A 19,058-nucleotide genomic window follows, 5' to 3' on the forward strand; every position below is an offset into this window, starting at 1 on the left:
ACAAAAAACAAATGTGAAAAAATAAGGAAAACAAATCAAAAATTAAAATAAATTTATAGAAAAATCCTAATTGCTTGATTTCGAAACGAATTAAGTGATAACGCAAAGATGTCAATGTGCGAAAAATAGTTATTGTATTGTCTATGTAAAACAGATATTGGGGAATTGTTACCTAAGTTTGTATTAAATCTAGGCACGTAAAATAATGAAGGAGTTCTTGTTATAACGACTCGGGCATTGAAGGATAGTTTTTCCAACAGTAAAGGACAGTCAATCCTACTATTAATAATATTATGCAAAAATATAGCACTGGAGATAATTCTTCTAACAGATAACTTCAGTATATGGTAGAAATTAAGACTAGCTTCATACGAATGAGTTAGTAAGTTACGGTTAAATCTAAAATTTAAATGGAAAACAAACTTTTTTTGTATTCTCTCGATTCTGTCTATATATTTATGATACTGAGGACTCCATATCACACCGCCATAGTCAAGGTGAGATCGAACGTAGGAATTGTATAGAATAATAAGCGATTTGTGATCCTGAAATTCCTTGCTAACTCTTAATATAAAAGCTAAATTTTTATAAGCTTTTTTTACTATATTCTCAATGTGGATATCAAAACTTAATTTTACATCTATAGTTATTCCAAGATCCCTAATCTGCTCTACTTTTTTTATTTTTACACCATTGAATGTGTAGTCAAAGTTTATATCATTTATCCGCCTGCTGAACTTAAGACAGTAACATTTATCAATATTTAAAAATAGACGATTTTTCACACAGTATTCATAAAAACGATCAAGATCTTGAAACTTATGACAGTCGTTAAGGCTTTTCACGGGCGCGTATGGTTTCTGATCATCTGCGTATGATGCTGATTTAGCAAAAAGAAAACATTTACTGACATCTGCGATAAACAGTGAAAATAACAATGGTCCCAAATGGTACCCTTGAGGAATTCCAGATGTGATGCGGGTCGTTTGAGATTTTGCAGAATCTTGTTTATACGATCTTAAAAATTTCATCCTCTTGAAAACTCTATTCTTGGATGATTTTTCTTCCAATTATAGACTTATTCTTTAAATAAACTACTTAATGATCAATTGTAAAACGGCTTAAAATTGTGTTTATTATGTTGCACGTTTGGTAAACTCCTTATCTCACTCGCGCTTGTTGCATATACTATTATTAGAGCCGCCAGTATCAAGCAAAAGCGTATGAGTTTATGATATGCGTCTATTTTTCGTACATACGATGTAGGTATAAACGGATGTGTATTTTGTTGACAATTATAGTGACGGTGCTTGTGGTTACGCGGAAGACCTCAATTTGCGAATGTCGCCACTTTTGTATTATAATTTATATTGCAATATTTTTGTTTTCAATAAAGACAGTTTATTATTATTATTGTCATTATTATTATTTAGGAATGTTCGAGTAAAAATATGCATGGTATTTTATATAAATAGAGAACATTTTCCTCATTTTCAATCGTTTTTCTGTTTTCACCATAGTAGTCAGTGGAAAAAATGCTACTAGTTTGCTAATTTAACCGACTTTTATACCTACTCATAACAAAGCTACCAATAGAAATACTAAAAGGATGTCGAACTTCCATTGTCTTGATTTTTAATTTACACAACACACAACGTTTCGGACCCTTTATCAAGTGTAAAGTGATACCACCTTCAAGCAAAAGCTACCAATGATGTGACACTTAATTTTGATCGGCCTTTATAGTTTTTATTTTAAGTTCCTCGTTTTGTTTTTATGACAGAAAAGATAATTTTCACGACGGTCGGTCCGCGACTGGAGCAGAAACTCACTTCGGATGGATCGAACGTTCTCAGGGTAACCCTGCCGATCTCCACGGCTCGCCCTTGTCCCTTGGATTGCGGCCCCGGGGGTGGCTGTCGCTCGGACGCGGAGGGACTTCCCTCCAAGTGTCTCTGTCCGCTGGGAAGAGGCGGAGACAGCTGCGAGAAAGGCAAGTCTCAGTCATTTTAAACGTAGATATATGTTTGTGTGTCCGTTTCGTTTTCCGGAGAAAACGCATTGACGGCTATGCTGTTATCTGTATTTAATTGAACACCTGCCGTATTACCATATGGTATTCCAGTAGGAACAAGCTAAAAACTTGAAGATTTGGAATTATGCGGCGCACAGTGAATCTGTTTGGAATTTTAGGTTGACAAAAATAAATTTTTCATTTGTTACTAAACTGCTCAAAATGCTATAAAAAACAATCAACAATCAAGAATAAGCAGACACTCCATATTTACAAATAAGTTCAGATTAAAATTCGTACAGTTCATAATCTAAAATCATTGTTCGCTCTATCAGCTTGAAATAAAAGATTGTGAATATGCGTTACGGACAGCTGAATTATGGAAAGGAATATTTAAGGTATGTAAATACCTAATTACCCACCTAGCATGCGGGAAGCGTCACTTTACCACGTCAGTTTCGTTTCCCATGAATCCGAGCCACTTCGGACATTTCCGGGATTTTACCGAACGGATTTGGAAGCAATCGGATGTTTTCGGAGATATTTCCCACACTTTGAATTTTGACGTTTGTCAATTCTGACGGTCATGCCAGTGAATGTAATCGTGTTGTTTTGCAAAAATATACCGAAAAACTAATACACAGAAAAGCTACAATTAAAATCTACTGGACTAGTCAGTAAGTAAAGTGACATTTATAATTTAATTTTCCCACAGAAATTTTACATACCGTTACAGTTTTTATATTAATCTCAATTAATATCAAGATCAGTTGTACGATTTTCAAATATCCCTGTCTCATCAGTACAAACAAAACAAAATTGAAGGTTAGGATCTGCTATTTCTTACTTATACGATCCTAGAAATTTAATCCTCCTAAAATCTGTATCCTTGGATGATTTTTCTTCCAATTACAGTATTTTTCTTTAAATAAATAAAATAAATTTATTAAATTAAATAAATAAAATTATTATTAATTATTTAAATTAAAATTAAATAAAAAAATAAAATTTTTCTTTAAATAAACTTTAACTAACTTTAAACTTTAAATAAACTTAATGATCAATTGTGAATGTGAAATAAACAACAAAAAGTTTTAAAATTGTGTTTATTCCGTTGTTTGTATGACATATCCAATAATATATCTCTCTCTGTCTAACGTACGCAGTTAAAAAGAGACAACAATAGCCGAACCGATCGGAACGATAAACGAATTGGTGTAATGGCCACCCGTAAATATTTTGTTTAATTATTACGAAATTCTGATAATCTGTTATTACTTTTAACTTGTTAAATTGTGATTTTTTCGTGACGGTCGTAGAAAAAGTATAGTATGCAACACGTTTGGTAAACTCTTTATCCCACTCATTTATCAAACACTCGCTTCGCTACGCTCCGCTCGTGTCAAATAAACTCGTGAGTCAAATGCCGTTTACCGCACTTGTTCCATAATATACTATTTTCTACACCCTTGTGTAAAATTCCTAATTATACACCGATCTAGCGTGCGGGAAGCGTTACTTTACCACTCAATTTTCTTCGCCCACGGGTTTTTACCACACGGCTTGATTTTTGACGTTTGTCATGTAAGTGAACGTATTCATGTTTTTTTGCAAAAATGTATCCAAAATCTAACGCTCTTAGAAAAAGTATAGTATTACGTAAACTTTTATTTGGTTATCATTATAATATATATTATCATTATAATAAGCATTAAGCGTTCGCTCCGCTCGTGACAGATAAACTCGTGACTCAAATGCCGTTGATCTTACTCGTATACTTTACACATACCAAAAACAAATAGTTTGCGAAGATTACTTATTAATTAATTAATTAATTGTTTTTTTATTTTAATTATTCATATAGTTTTTATTAATTTTTTATGTATAGTATCTTAATTATAAATCAAATATTTCGACAATCAAACGGGAATACACTTTACCGGGTGATGCATTGCCTAACGGAACATGGGAAATCCCATCTAAATTTTCGCCTGTACATTTTATGGCAAAGTTATAATATAGCTTTTTGAATGGGCGCCGATATGATTAACTCATGTGTCGATTTTGAAGAAATTAAATATGGCGGCAAAATTAGAAAAATGTTATAGTTAAGGTAATAAATCAAACACCAGTAAAATACATTTTAAAAATGACAACGCGAAAATTCGTGACAGTTACAATATTTTTACTTGTAATTGTTATACTCTATTAAGCGTGCTTTATTTAAAGCTAACTAGGTGTCGTAGAAAAAGCATGGTAGACCACAGATTTGGTAAACTTTTAATTAACTCGTTTATTAAACACTGCCGTTTACCACTTGTTGCATAATATATTGTTAATGAATACTTGGTTTTAAAGTCATCAATATTTTATTATTATAAATATGGAGTATTGCTGACTTACACCAATGGATGTTAAAGAAAAAATTGTTGATACATTTTGATGAATTTTGTCAATTCATGGAACCACAATGGAGTGGTGTTACAGGCAACAAATAATGGATAGTCAAGAAATCTTTTAATATTTAGAGGCACCTAACGTTACTGTTACTGTTTGTAATTAACAAATGTTTACATGTTTACAATATAAAATATATTGATTAAAGGAAAATACTGGATGACGCGACTAAAAGTTAGGATTAAGGTCGCATTAAAAAACCATCATTGAAGGGTCGAATGGCACAAATAATTGACCTACATTCGACGTGTAAACAAAATCCTAAACAGTTTGGCCCCAATGTTCATCAATCAATTATTGGTCTAAACAATTTCAATTTCCGACTGCGCTCTGCCTCTTCATCGTTAAGGAAAGCAATAAATATCCAAAACCGTGAGGCATGGCAGTTGGCCAAACTCTCCATACCTTCGACCTAGTTTCTGGGGTGATGGCGTTTACTTGCTCCAAATTACGGAGCACTTTTATCAAACGGATCTCTGAAAAGTTTCTATTAAAAAAATCAAGGAAATTTTTTACTCCTATGACAGAAATCTATCCTAGTAGCCATGAAATTTGTTCCTTTTGTCATGTGTCACGGTATACCAAGGTGAATGAAATTCAAAATTCAATATAAAGGTGACACTCGTGAAGTTAAAATTAAGAAAAACAGATTTTTGAGTTTTTCGTAATTGCTTTCTATAAAATGTTATTTGTTTTATAATATTTTTTTCAAAATTTTCTGTAGAAAGTGGTATATTAAGTATTCTGTGAATAGAATCATAAAAGGCAGCCATTTTGTGTTTGTAAATGTGATTTGAGATATTATGTATTATTAGATTATGTAAATTAGACGTCAATATTTTAACCACGTATTCCATGACCCAAAATAAGGATAAAATTTCATATAAACGTCTTAATTTTTAACATACAGGGTGTTAAATTGGAAGAGGTGGTGGCGATTTTATGTAAATATTATCGAAACACGTAAATATTTTTAAATAAAATTTGGTACATTTACATTTTAGGCTCTATTTAACGAACTAAAACTTAGTACTAGTTTGTCTTCAGGGGGGTAACACAGGAGAGGCGTGGGAAAAATTTGCCCGAATTTTCGTAATTTGGACTACAGAATTTGGAATCTCAAGTTTTCTACGTAAATTAGGTGCCCTTGCCGCACCTCGCCAGGACGCACCGTTTTCGAGAAAAATTCTTTTGAAAATTTAAATATAAATTATATCGAGGTGCACTAAAGTAAGTAAGCCTTGGAGTTAATGACGCGTTTCATTTGTTTGTGTTGCTGGGTAAATAAAAATTAAATGTCAATTATTCGACAGCTTTCAAATTTCTTCATTGTTGGTAAAAAATATGTTTTACTTGGATTGTTCTCATAAATAGTTTTATTAACGAAAGACAAATGGAACTGTCAACTGTAAAGCTAAGTATTCCAATAAAAATTACAAACTTTGCATTTTAATGAAAGTGCTCACGAGTTGCTCACGAAGTTTTGCGCTCCCCGCCCCCTACTGACTCTTGCCGTAATTTTCTGGAAAATTGATTGATTTGTATAAGAACGCAACATCAATATATTTATTATTCATTTAACAAACTGGAAAACTGACTTACACAAATATTTACATTTCAATTTACTAAACAGAATTCTTACAATTGAATAACTACAGGATGGATGTCTGGGTAATATATTTCAGTGTACAAAAATTACAGGAAATATTAGAAGACAATTGAGCTGCAAGATGAATTTTTACTACTACAAACTGAATTTTTTTTAACTACACTAGAAATGAGAGAAATTAGGATCTCTTTGAAGTGCTAAATAAAACATACAAATTATATTAACTTATTAATTGTCCAAAGATATCATTTTCTTGGTTATGTCTTCCAATACCTACAATTTTTTAAGCAAATTATGAAGGAACAAGCGTTCTGTCTTTAGAAGCTGTTCCTTGAACATTTTCTCCACTTAGATGTGTCTTGTGCGATATCTAGCATCTCAAAGTTATATTTATATTTTAACAGGTATCTTTCGTGATTTCGACTTTGCTTACATTGTCAATACAGGTTATACCTACGAGTTTAACAAAACTAACGCTGTGCGCCGATTAGCAAGCAGAAAAAAAAAGGAAAAAAAAAAGCTTCTGAACCACTTCTTTATAACGTGTTTTCATTATTTTGTACAAATTTAAAGAGATGGGATCTTGATTGACATCACCAATCCGAAAGTTGGTTGGCCATTGTTCTTAAGTTATTGTTGAACCAGGGAACCATTTTGTATTTTCCTGGGGTTATAAATTTAAATTTAACACCGGAGACGCATTTAAATCCAATTGGCCATTAAGTAACAGATTCGAATATCTCATTTGGTTAATTTTCATAGATTCCAACCAATTTAGTTTTTTACTTTTTCATTAAATATGTAAAATATCAAAATTATCGTCAAAGTTGTGCATTTCTGAATTTAAATAAATGGCATAGTTAGAATCCGAACTTTTATTTTTATACGCTTTTTTTATGTTCGTTAATGCATTTCGTAAATATTCTACTGTTTGTCCAATATAAATTTTGGGACATGATCCACATTTCAACTTGTAGACTCCAGATTTTTAAGTTTTTCGTAATTTAGTTTTATGACTTTCTATAAAATGTCCTATGGTATTTGTTTTATGTTTTTTTCAAAATTTTCTGTGGAAAGTGGTATATTAAGTAGTCTGTGGATAAAAACATAAAAGGCAGTCATTTTGTGTGTGTAATAGTATATTATGCAACAAGTGCGGTAAACGGCATTTAACTCACGAGTTAATTTGACACGAGCGGAGCGAGTTTTTAATAAACGAGTGAGTTAAAAAGTTTACCGAACGTGTTGCATACTGTACTTTTTCTACGACCGTTAGTTTTTGGGTACATTTTCGCAAAACATGAATACATTGACTGACATGACCGTCAGAATTAACAAACGTCAAAATTGCAAGCGTGACAAATATCTCCGAAAACATACCATTGCTCCCAAACCCGTGCGGTAAAATCTCGGAAATGTCGGAAGTGGCTCGAATTCATGGGAAACGAAAGTGACGTGGTAAAGTGACGCTTCCCGCACGCTAGATCGGTGGGAAATACGGTATTTTACAGACGGGAGTAGAAAAATGTGATATTATGTATTATTGTCCCCATGTGAAGGTTTATGGTAAATGGAAAATTCTAATTTATTCTGTAGTTTGGTTATTGTTAAGTCCAGAAAGTTTAGAGAGTTATCTAGTTCCGTCTCCATCGTAAATTTTATACGATTATGTATGGAGTTAATACGATTCAAAAAGAACTACAGTTGTCTTTTTGTTCAAGTGAAACAAGCAAAAACATCATCTACGTGTCTATACCATCAGAGAAATCGTTAACTCAGAGGATGTTTAAGTATCAAGTTTTCTAAATTGTCCATGAAAATTTCTGCAAGTATTGGACCAAGTGGGTTTCCCATAATTAATCCTTCTTTAGCAATATAAAATTGACCATTAGATTCAAAACAATTTTGGTCTAAACAAACTATTAAACTATCTATCTAGGTGGGGTCGACTTGTCTCTGAGTGAGAATATTGTCTATTATGTTTATTACGTCAATTGGTGGAATGCTAGGAAATAGGTTTTGCACGTCAAATGCAACTAGAATTGCCTTAGGAGGAATTTCAACTTTAACTTTGTTAATTAGTTCGAATGAAATTTTGATAACATATCTAGGTTTAAAGGAAATATGATATTCTAAAATTTTTATTAATCTTGTTGAGAATTTAACGGATGGTGCTATTACAAAAGAATTACCCTTATTGGCATATCTTGTTTGTGTAATTTAGTTATGGAATATAACTTTGACGGTTGAAGATTCATAATTATTAGTTTGTGTTTTACCTTGTCATTAAAAGTGAATCATACGGAACTAGATAACTCTCTAAACTTTCTGGAATTTAATGTAACTAAGCTACAGAACAAATTAGACTTTTCCATTTCTCGTAAACCCTCACACATGAACACAATAATACATAATAACTCAAGTCACCCTTACACACAAAATGGCGGCCTTTTTTGCTTTCCACGGCAAACTTTGAAAAAATATTATAGAACAAATAGCTTTCAACAATGGTTACGACCACTCTTTAATAGATAAGATTATAACTAAAAAGCAGTTTCAAATAACTCTGAACTCTATGTCTCTCATATAATCCCAAAATTAGTAAAACAATAAAATACATAGGAGAATCCTAACAAGAAAATTTCGAAATATCTGTCTAAATTTGGTCTTAAACGGAATATTGTCATATTTTGAACATTTTTTCTTCTAATTTAATTGTGTTAAATGGAATTTCATCAAGTAAAAGCCACCTTAGTACAAATGATAATTATTTATAGTGGAATTAAATCACCAGCCACAAATTCAGCGTATCGCTCAACTAAGTACTTGCTTGTTATCCACCTTGCTACATTAGATCCATGCCGTATTAATGAACAAAAAGAAGAAATTAAATGGCTGCAAGTTGCTTGGACGCAAATTTTCGGATTCTGTAATAAAATGTTGATTAACACAGAAAACATCACAATAAAAATTATGAAAGAAGTTTTATTCGCATCAATATACAAATCTAGTCAGCGTTAATTTTGATGCAAATATAATATCGATATAAAGACACGCATTTTTAGATGACATTTCCGTGTCAACCCGCTTGGATTAATTTGAGTTTAGTGTCGACAAAAGCCGATATAACATCCTGTCGCATTAGAGCTTACGACAGTGTAGGCGGGACGACCCCTGGAAATGACACGAAACATAACAAAAAGTGCATTCACAGGGTTAGCGTTTCAACCCTTCGAACATATTTTTCCACCGACTGGAGAGCATCAAAGAAAATTCTTCACGGCAGAGAACCAAAGCGGGTGGTCCGGTTTTGGTTAGTATAGGGGAGCGACGTTGACGTATCGATTAAATGAGTCATTCTCATCTCTCGGGTTACAGAACAAAATGTGCCTATTAATTTCAATCCATTGCTTTAAACGTGTAGAGTAAAGTAAGTTGTGTATATCTTCACAACATGAAACCGTAATCACAACATTATCAATGATCCAAAAATAGATAAATTTAAGGGTTGAAAATTGAGGGATTCTAAAATTATCTAAGCTAAGTATTTAGTGTTGTTATTGTTAACTACTTTATAGAGGAGCATCGAATAGTGAAAAAGTTAAATAAATATGGTGTACCAAGACTTCCATTAGATCTTATTAAATACTATCTGCCACCTAGGAAAATATATTTAAATGGAGAGGGATGGCAGGGACAGGGATAGACCTCATTGAAGTCCTTCTCCAATAAAAATTATAACGTTCTCGAAGGAGAAAAATAACGACCACTCATAAAAATTTTGGATCGCGGACGATATTAATCTATCTGACTGAAATTTGGAACGAAGGTGGGGATCAGGAAAGTTTCCTAACCCCTCCAGGGGGCAAAATATAGATAAAAGCGGGTTTGGAAAATAACCTGGAAATCGCATTTTGGGCTCAATAATGAAATTACAGAATTCAGAAACGTAGATAGGCGTGCCACAAGGTTCTGTTCTGGGCCCGCTGCTTTTTACGATGTACTGTCGGTTCAATTTATCTTGATAGCATTTTAATTGGCTGTAACTTGTTTGTTTTTAGAGATATCAACGTAAACAAAAAAACAAAAAGCAGGGTTAGTAGTCAACACTATCAAATTTTCTGACATATAAGCCTGCATCACATTTTTTTTAAATGAATTACAATGATGTAGCAGACGTTTTTGACAAATCGGCAAAAATAGAACATTTTTATATAGTGCCGTGACCAACTGCAACCACAATAATTATTTACAAATTAATGTAGAACAAAAACTCTAAAAATGACAAGACACACTAAGGTAATTTTTTTTTTAACTATTCTAAATACTGCTGCATTTGACCGGTATTTAGTAACGTTTCCGGATTGTCCCTTAACTGATTGATTGCCTCTGGAATCCTCTGCCAAAGTTCCACGACATTATTACAAGGAGTTCTGTGCACGTGAGTTTTCATGTGTCCCCAAAAGAAAAAATCCATTAAAGTTAAGTTGGGGCTGTTGGCTGGCCAATCCATAGTTCCGCCGTTATCTATCGAACTCCTGGGATATTCCATGTCAAGAAAGTTTTTAACTTACACAACTTTGTGAGGAGGGGCACCGTCTTGCTGCCATATAATCAGCGCTGGTATATTTAGGGGTAAATCTTCTATACATTGTTCTATTTGGTGCTCTAAGAGTGGCAAATAATGTTCTCAGTCCACTTTTGATCAATAAACATCAATACATCAATACCCCTGGGTTTTTATTTCTTGTATTTGTCTAGGATTATTTAAAGCCCAATATCGCGTATTTTGTCTATTACAACCCTCTCTTGTAGTGAACGAACTTTCATTAGTCCATAAAACGTTTTTCAAATAATTATTCTGATTATGTCAATTTAAAAAATCCAAACCAAACTGAATATGTTTTTGAGTTTTACGAAATTGAAATGCATTATATTTATATTCTTTCCAAACTGAATCCCCTAGAAATGAATGTCTTTCATATACTCTAGTAATAGAGGAAACTGGATGTGTTTCATAGAATCTTAATATGTTTGCCTTATTTTCTTCATTTAAAACATTACGATTCCCGCATACTTTATGAGCATTTAATACGTTACTATTTTCTGCAAACCTCTTTGAAAGCCTTAAAGCCTTTTGAAGGAGCTCAGCGCTCTGGATAAAGTCTAATATACTGACGATGAGCTGCCGTTGCACTTTTATTATTCAGAAAGTGTCCTTCAAGCATATCACTCCTTTCACGCATGCTAAATTCGCAAAAACCCATTTTAACAATAACGACTTGGACAATAATTCAACCATCAACGTTGTATACTAATATGTCAAATATAAACATATTTTTATTTGTCAGTCAGGGCACTCTTTGAAATTATTTTAAAATTTCCAATTTTGGCCGATTTGTCAAAAACGAGTGGACTACTAAAATATAAAGTGCGCTACATCATTGTAATCGGAATATTTTATTAAATAATTATAAAATACAGGGTGTTTCATTTGAAAAATATGGTATAGGCTTGTATGTCAGAAAATTGATAGTGTTTTGGAAAAAAACTTGGCTACTAACCCTACATTATGTTTTTTTTTTGTTTACCGTGATATCTCTAAAAACAAAAAAGTTTTAGTCAATTAAAATGGTATCAAGATAAATTGAACGCACGGTACATTAACGATCTATGTCATTTTCTTTCCGCCAAATTTTTATGCAGATGATATCATGCTAGAGGATGCTACCTAGTGGTATGTACCTTTTGATTTAATTTGCAGTATTCCGTATATCATTCTTTCTCTTAATAGTATATTATGCAACAAGTGTGGTAAACGGCATCTAGTAGGATCTAGAACTTATCCAGGAATGCGAATAACCTATACTGAAATTCGACGTAGAAGTCACTTTGCGCAAATTTAACAGTCACGAATCTTCTGGATCAGACAACATCGTCTCTGAAATGCTAGAGAACAGCGGTAAGAAAGGAAAATAGTGAATGGCCCGAAAGGCGGACTGAATCAATCTACATCCCTCTGCATACAAAAGGTGCTAAAAACGAATGCGGTAATTAAAGAACCATAGCTCTGGTCAGTCATGCCAGAAATGTTTGAACCCCTTCAACGTGTGAAAGCTGCTAGTTTGGAATCAGGCCTACGTCTGAATAGGTCCAAATGCTGTCTGCTAATTGTGGATAGGCCTCAAACAATCCCAATACCACTTCGACACATTCATGATATAGAAACCAGGGACACTGTCATCTGTCTTGAGATAAAACTAACTAGCCAATAAGGCTCCGAGCCAGAAATCAAGAGAAGGATTGGAAAGGCAAAAGAAGCTTTGGGTAGACTGGCTAAAATCTGGAAAGACCACGACATTCAGAAAATGACCAAGATGAGACTGCTCAAAGCGCTAATATCGCAACTTATGGGGTCGTTGAACGCATACTCATGAATTGGATGTTCTGAATCATGAAATGCTGCTTCCAACAATCCAGAAGCGTATACTGAAATACTTTGGTCACGTGATACGGAAGGATGGTATGGAGAACATTGTGATGGAAGGTGGAGGGCGAGGCAGATCACCAGTAGATTTATAGACCAGGTCAAGGACCTTACAAACATGTCAGTAGCGGAAGTTATGAGAACCGTAGAGGATCAAGAGGCATGGAGAAGGTTTGCACCATGAATAAGTCACGTCGCCCGGAGTCGAGCAACAACTGGAGAGAGGGAGAGAGGGAGAGAGAGAGAGAGAGAAAGAGAGAGAAAAAGATTCCATCCTAATTAAAGACAAATCGAAGAATACTGTTGAAAAACCAAACCCAAAATCAAGGCCACGCCCACTTCTGTCGATTGTTTCGGAGGCAAAAAAAGAATCACCCCCGTGGGGGTGGAAAACACCTTTTTCGAGTAGCGGCATATAGAGCGAAACCTTTTTTTCCGGGTCCGGACTTGAGCAATCAAATCAGGAATTCGATAGGCGTTGTAATATCGATCGCTGTCACCCGCCCGATAAATAAGGCCTCAAATAAATTGTTGGTTAGCGATCGCCATCGAGTGTGTGACGTTCAGACGCTTTTCTTAATTTTCATTTAGAAAAGTCACGGTGTTTTTATTATTGGTTGTCGATCGGTTCGTTATTGAGGTTCGGTGGATGAGCTTTAATTTTTATTTTTCAGATTCCAGGTAGTACACACATTTTTGAACATAATCAAAAATCAATCAACAAATCAATCAAAATCAAATGGGGCGCAAACGATATTTCAAATACTCTGTATTGAAACATTGGTATCGTTGAATCTTTAATAGTACTTCTTCTATGTCTTTTGTTAATTAATTCAAAAATATATCAAAATAGAACCACAAACAAAAATTTTAAAATTAAAAAAGTGCGACACACTGTACATTAGACTTAATAAAATAATATTTTCAAAAACAAATAGTTCTTTTCGTAATGGCTTTGTGTAATGTGACATCGTAAGGCAACAAATGGACGCTTACCTTAATTTTTAGTGTTTTTAACCACTTTCGTCTTGTGCTACGCGGCTTTTGCTTATTTTTTGACGTCACAAAGACTGAGAGGAAAATGCGGCAATTCTGTTTGACTCATAAAATTTTAGGCGATGGCGTTGACGGAGTCTTTTGGTTTCAGTAATGGAAATACAGTCCCCCAGATTCACGGGATACAGTTGGTTAGCGTTTTCGGCCCTTAGGGGCGCCTACAAGCACGTCCAGCTGAGTCTGGAATTGCGACCTGAAGCTTACGACGGCATTTTCTTCCTTACGGGGGAGAGGGACGACATGGCCGGCGATTTCATGGCGCTGCTGCTCCACCAGGGGTTCGTCGAATTCCGGTGAGTCCGGATGGTTTGTTAAACAAAATTTGCAAATGTCCCTTTCAAAACTAACACCCAACAAAAATATTCCATCATAAAAAACCATTCTAGAACGAGTGAGAAATACAAATTTGCGCACAAGAAAGCGCGAAGTTGCAGCCTTTTTTTTACTTGTCCGCTCGCTTAGTTACCATGGAAACAATAATAAACAAACGTCTAGGGTATCTGCGATTTTTGACACAAATGTAGGCATTGAGGCATTATTTGACAGATGTCGCCAATTTTGTAACCAACGCGCTAGTATAATGAAAAATGTGTTTCTGTGAAAATTCAATGGACTGTTAACATAGGCCCATAAATTCAAGAATGTTAACTTTTGATGAAGTAAAGACTTAATGATAAAACACATTTACTGCAATTAGTGATATTAACTTTGTGTATACCCGGAGTGCGTAGGAGGGACGAAACTTGTTACTTTCGAAAATCGATGAAATCGAATTTTCGAAAGTATCTGCGCTCGTATAAAAATTTTATATCTCGGTAACGGTAAGTCCTACGGAATCGCCGTTGGTCCAGAAATGATCACCGTCGGAAAAAAAAATTTTTTTTGTCTGTCCGTTCTACGTTATCGTCTTTTGGTTTTTTCTGCATAACTTTCGAACCGTTGGAGATACAAAATAGAAATTTGCCTCCACGAGGCACATAAGCTTATAAGAAATGGCCCTGCTGAGCCGACGCCGGTATCCACCTTTTTTTCGCGATTTTCGACGGTTTTTTGGACCTTGCTATGAAACACGATAAGTGTCCGAAATTTGAAGCAATCGACTTCATATTTGGCACATAAGTGCAGCCTTACCCCGTGACGGAACCTATTAAAAATGGGGGGCTGGGTGGTCGAGAATTATTTAAAAAAAAATAAAAATCGCGTGTGCAAGGGTCTACAAAAAAGACCATTTTTCAAAAACCGTTTGCAACACCGAAAAAATTCTTGAACCAGAAGACGCAGAGGAAACGACTCCATAAACTTTTATCCTTGACAATTTTTTAAAAATATACAGGGCAAATTAAAAAAACTGAAAAATGGGTCCCCCTATTATTGAAAATTGGCAATAATTTCAAATCTGTGTTTTAAATGTTAGTTTCTTTTACATGACGATATAGCCCATATAGACAGCTTAAACTTTTTTATTTACGGTTTTTAAGTATTGTACAGGGTGTTCGCGATATTCCGTGCAATATTAAAAAACATAATAATTATTTCAAATTTGCAGCTACCGACTTCAGACTTGGGAGAGAAGTTGAAGTCTGGACCCGCATTTAAACTCTTTAAATTGGGAGCAATAAAATAGCGCGAAGTGCTTTTTTTTATTTTTTTTTTTGTGGTTATTTTGACATCGACATTGAATAATTAATAATAATAATTCTTAATAATTAATTAATTAATAATAATTAATAATAATATAATATATATAATATAATATTATAATATATATAAAAAATATTCGTTGCGGTGCGTCTCAGGCAAGATCTACTTAATGCAGAATAAACATCTGTTGGGATGGGTTTTACCACGGTCCTGCGAAAGTGTGCGGTACTATAAAACTATACACTATATTTTTGGTCGTATCATGTCCATTAGTGGATTGACATCATCCTTTTTCATTTCAGACGTTATTTTGTACAAGGTAGGTATTTTTTAAAGTAAAGGGGGCGCAATATTCTTCTAATGGAAGTCTTTTCATCCTAATTTAATCCAGTTTCTTTTTTTTCTGTACGGTCTTTGGTGACCCTCTATCTTCTGTTCTCTCTATTTGGACGTACCAAAACTAATAGCGTGGAAATATCATCAACCCCAATAACTAAAACAGATTATTTTTAAGGGTTTGATTTTGTTGTTCGCGACAACATGCTATCTAACCAAAAGAAAAATAGAACGAGCCTGCGCTGTTTGCGGGGGCAATTAAATAAGCTCGAAGCTCAGAGAGCGTCGCCATTAAACGATACGGCAAACGATTAAATCCGCCAAGTTTAAAGCACAATAGTATTAATCCCGTCGCATTGTTTGCATGCTCCGACACTACCCGGGAGTTAACGACTTTTCAGCTTTGCTCCCGTTTATAAAGTGGTATTGAATGGCATTAGGTTTTCCCGCAAATCGTTGGAGCGCACCTGGTGAAAGTTCTTCGCTCGGTATACCGAATAACGACAAATTACCCGCTGGACTATACTAACTAAAAACTAACCACAACTAACGGAAACTTAAAAAGGAGAATAGAATAGAACAATAAAATATTGTATAAAGTATTATTATTGTAAAAACACACACTTCCTGCTTTTTTGCATGAGTGGAGGGTTACATCCCCATAATCGTTCTTAACTAAATTTTAAAAAAACGGCATTGGACACGAGCGGAGCGAGTGTTTAATAAACGAGTGAGTGAATTAATCCAGAAAATTAAAGATATCAAAATCCTTTCTAACGCAACACTATTGTCTTTTGATGTACAAAACCTATTTCCCAGTATTCCACCTACGGATGTGATGGATTTAGTAGATTTCACCCTAACTTGGAAACAGGTTGAAACAAGATTTATTAGATTGCTTAGTAGTATCTTTTGACCAAGATTATTTTGAATTTAATGGACAGATTTACATCTCTAAGGAAGGTTTGATTATGAGAAACCCACTTAGTCCTTTGTTAGCCGAGATTTTTATGGATAATTTGGAAAATATCATACTAGAACATCCTTTAAGTAAAAGTTTTCTATGGTGGTATAGATACGTGGATGATGTCTTTGCTTGCTTTGTTGAAATAGACAAGCAATTGAATTCTTTTTTAAATTACATTAACTCATTATATAATCGTATAAAATTCACTATCGAGATTGAACAGGATAACTCTATTAATTTTTTAGGCTGAACTATTAAGAAAACGCAAAACAAATTAGATTTTCCATTTATCATAGACCTTCACACACGGACACAGTCATACATAACAGCTCAAATCACCTTTATGAACACAAGATGGCTGCATTTCACTCTTTTATACACAGACTTCTTAATATGCCTCTCGCATCAGAAAATTACAACAAAGAACTTAATATCATTAAACAAATTGCACTGAACAACGGCTACAATCCGTCCATTATAGATAAAATTATAAATAAAAAACAAATTCTGACAACAGAAAACTCTATTGTGAAAAATTTTCAAAACATTTATCAAAACTAACAACACAATAGGAAAATTTTTAAAAAACAATAAAACGAAATGTCCAAAATCTCAAAAATCAGGTGTCTACAGGTCGAGATGCGGATCTTGTCCTAAAATTTATATTGAACAAACAAGTAGATCCTTCAATTAACGAACATAAAAGAGCGTTTAAGAACAATAGTCTAGATTCTAATTATGCTACACACTTAAACACAAAAAAACACATTTTTGACGACAATTTTGATATTTTACATACGGCCACAAAAAGCAGAAAATTAAATTTATTGGAAGCCATGGAGATTAACAAAATGAGACATTCAAATGTATTGCTTAAAGATCAATTAGATTGAAATACCTCTGCTTTATTGAAATTATTGGGTTGTTCGGAAAGTCATTTCGTTTTTTTTGGGGAACATGAAAGACAGTTTTCGTATAATGAATAAATATTTTATTAAATTATATATTGGCCATTCTGGTCCAACACCTTTTGCCATCTTTCTGGCAGTAACATAATTCCCCTCTCATAAAAGTTTTGGTCCTTGCTGGCAAAAAACTGGTTCAGGTGGTTTTTGACATCTTCATTTGAGGTAAAGGTTTTGCCATCCAAAAAATTTTGCAGGGACCGGAACAAATAGTATTCGGAAGGCGCCAGATCTGGAGAATATGGTGGATGTTGCAGTACGTCCCATTCAAGCTGTAAAAGTTTTTGGCGAGTGACCAAAGTTTCTTCCTGTTGATTAATTCGGGCCTCTTCTCTTTAAGTGAATCATTCAATTTGTCCAGTTGATGACAATAGACTTCTGAATTAATCGTTGTATTGTCCGGCAAAAGCTCAAAAAAAAACGATTCCTTTGACATCCCACCAAACGGAGAGCATCACCTTTTTTTGGTGAATGTTGGCTTTTGACACGCTTTGAGCCGGTTCATCTTTTCTGCTTCATGACCTCTTGCGTTTAACATTGTTGTATACAACCCATTTTTCGTCTCCAGTAATAATCCGCTTCAAAAATGGATCATTTTCTTGACGTTTGAGGAGCGAATCACACACGTCAACGCGACGACACAAATTTCGCTGAGTAAGGACATGGGGCACCTACACATCGAGCTACGAGGTTAAGCCCATGCCTTTCAAATTGCCATAAACAGTCGAATTCGACAAATTTAATCTCTCATCGATCTCTCGTGTGGTTATTCGCCGATTTGCATCAACTAATGCCTTTATCGCATCTTTGTCAGCTTCGACCGGCCTTCCAGACCGTGGTGCATCTTCGACATCAAAATTGCCGGATCGAAATTTTGCAAACCAGTTCTGGCACTGGCGTTCTGTTAACACGCCTTCTCCATACACATCTGAAGTAAAAAAGTAAAATATGACGAAAATGCTGCTTATTGCTCTCCATATTTAAAAGGGCACCAACCAAAAACTACTGCTTAGAATTAATAGAACTTTTTCACACACAAGCCTTGCAATATCAGCACTCAAGACATATAATGGTTATGCGGCTTAAGTGTGAAGTTGGTTTCGAAAAAACGTAATTAAATCCTCTGACGGGAAAAAACGAAATGACTTTCCGAACAACCTTATAAATTCTCACGACATTAATTATTTTTCGGTATCTATAGTAGCAGGTAGCTTGTTATTGTTACATTTGATAAAGACACGGTGTTGTCAAAACAATTGTCATGTCATAATATATAATTTCGTGAAAATCTGAACTTTTAGTTCTTATTTATTTTGACAAATGGATTTTCATCAAGTAAAAGTCACCTCAGTTCAATTTCTGAACTTTTAGTTGTTATTTATTTTGATAAATGCATTTTCATCAAGTAAAAGCCACCTCAGTTCAAGCAGTAATGACTGGTTGCTTATAGATTCCCATGGACTCTCGGATTTTAGTTTTCTCGAATAAGATTTGACTACCGGTTTCATGATTGAGTTCAGCAACTG

The 19,058-nt window shown here is 34.3% G+C and overlaps 1 protein-coding gene across 1 annotated transcript in view; it reads left to right on the forward strand.

Annotated features, from left to right (window-relative positions):
• The window catches only part of LOC132699522 (pikachurin), a 171,360-nt gene that overhangs the window by 60,973 nt on the left and 91,329 nt on the right, over positions 1-19,058 (forward strand). Inside the window, exons 4-5 of the mRNA XM_060666294.1 lie at positions 1,784-1,993; positions 13,715-13,916. Of these exons, the coding sequence (XP_060522277.1) occupies positions 1,784-1,993; positions 13,715-13,916 (412 nt within the window). The remainder of the gene's footprint in view (positions 1-1,783; positions 1,994-13,714; positions 13,917-19,058) is intronic.

The sequence above is a fragment of the Cylas formicarius genome, unplaced genomic scaffold, assembly GCF_029955315.1.
Source record: "Cylas formicarius isolate icCylForm1 unplaced genomic scaffold, icCylForm1.1 PGA_scaffold_10__41_contigs__length_53128322, whole genome shotgun sequence".
NCBI classification, from domain to species: Eukaryota; Metazoa; Arthropoda; class Insecta; order Coleoptera; family Brentidae; genus Cylas; species Cylas formicarius.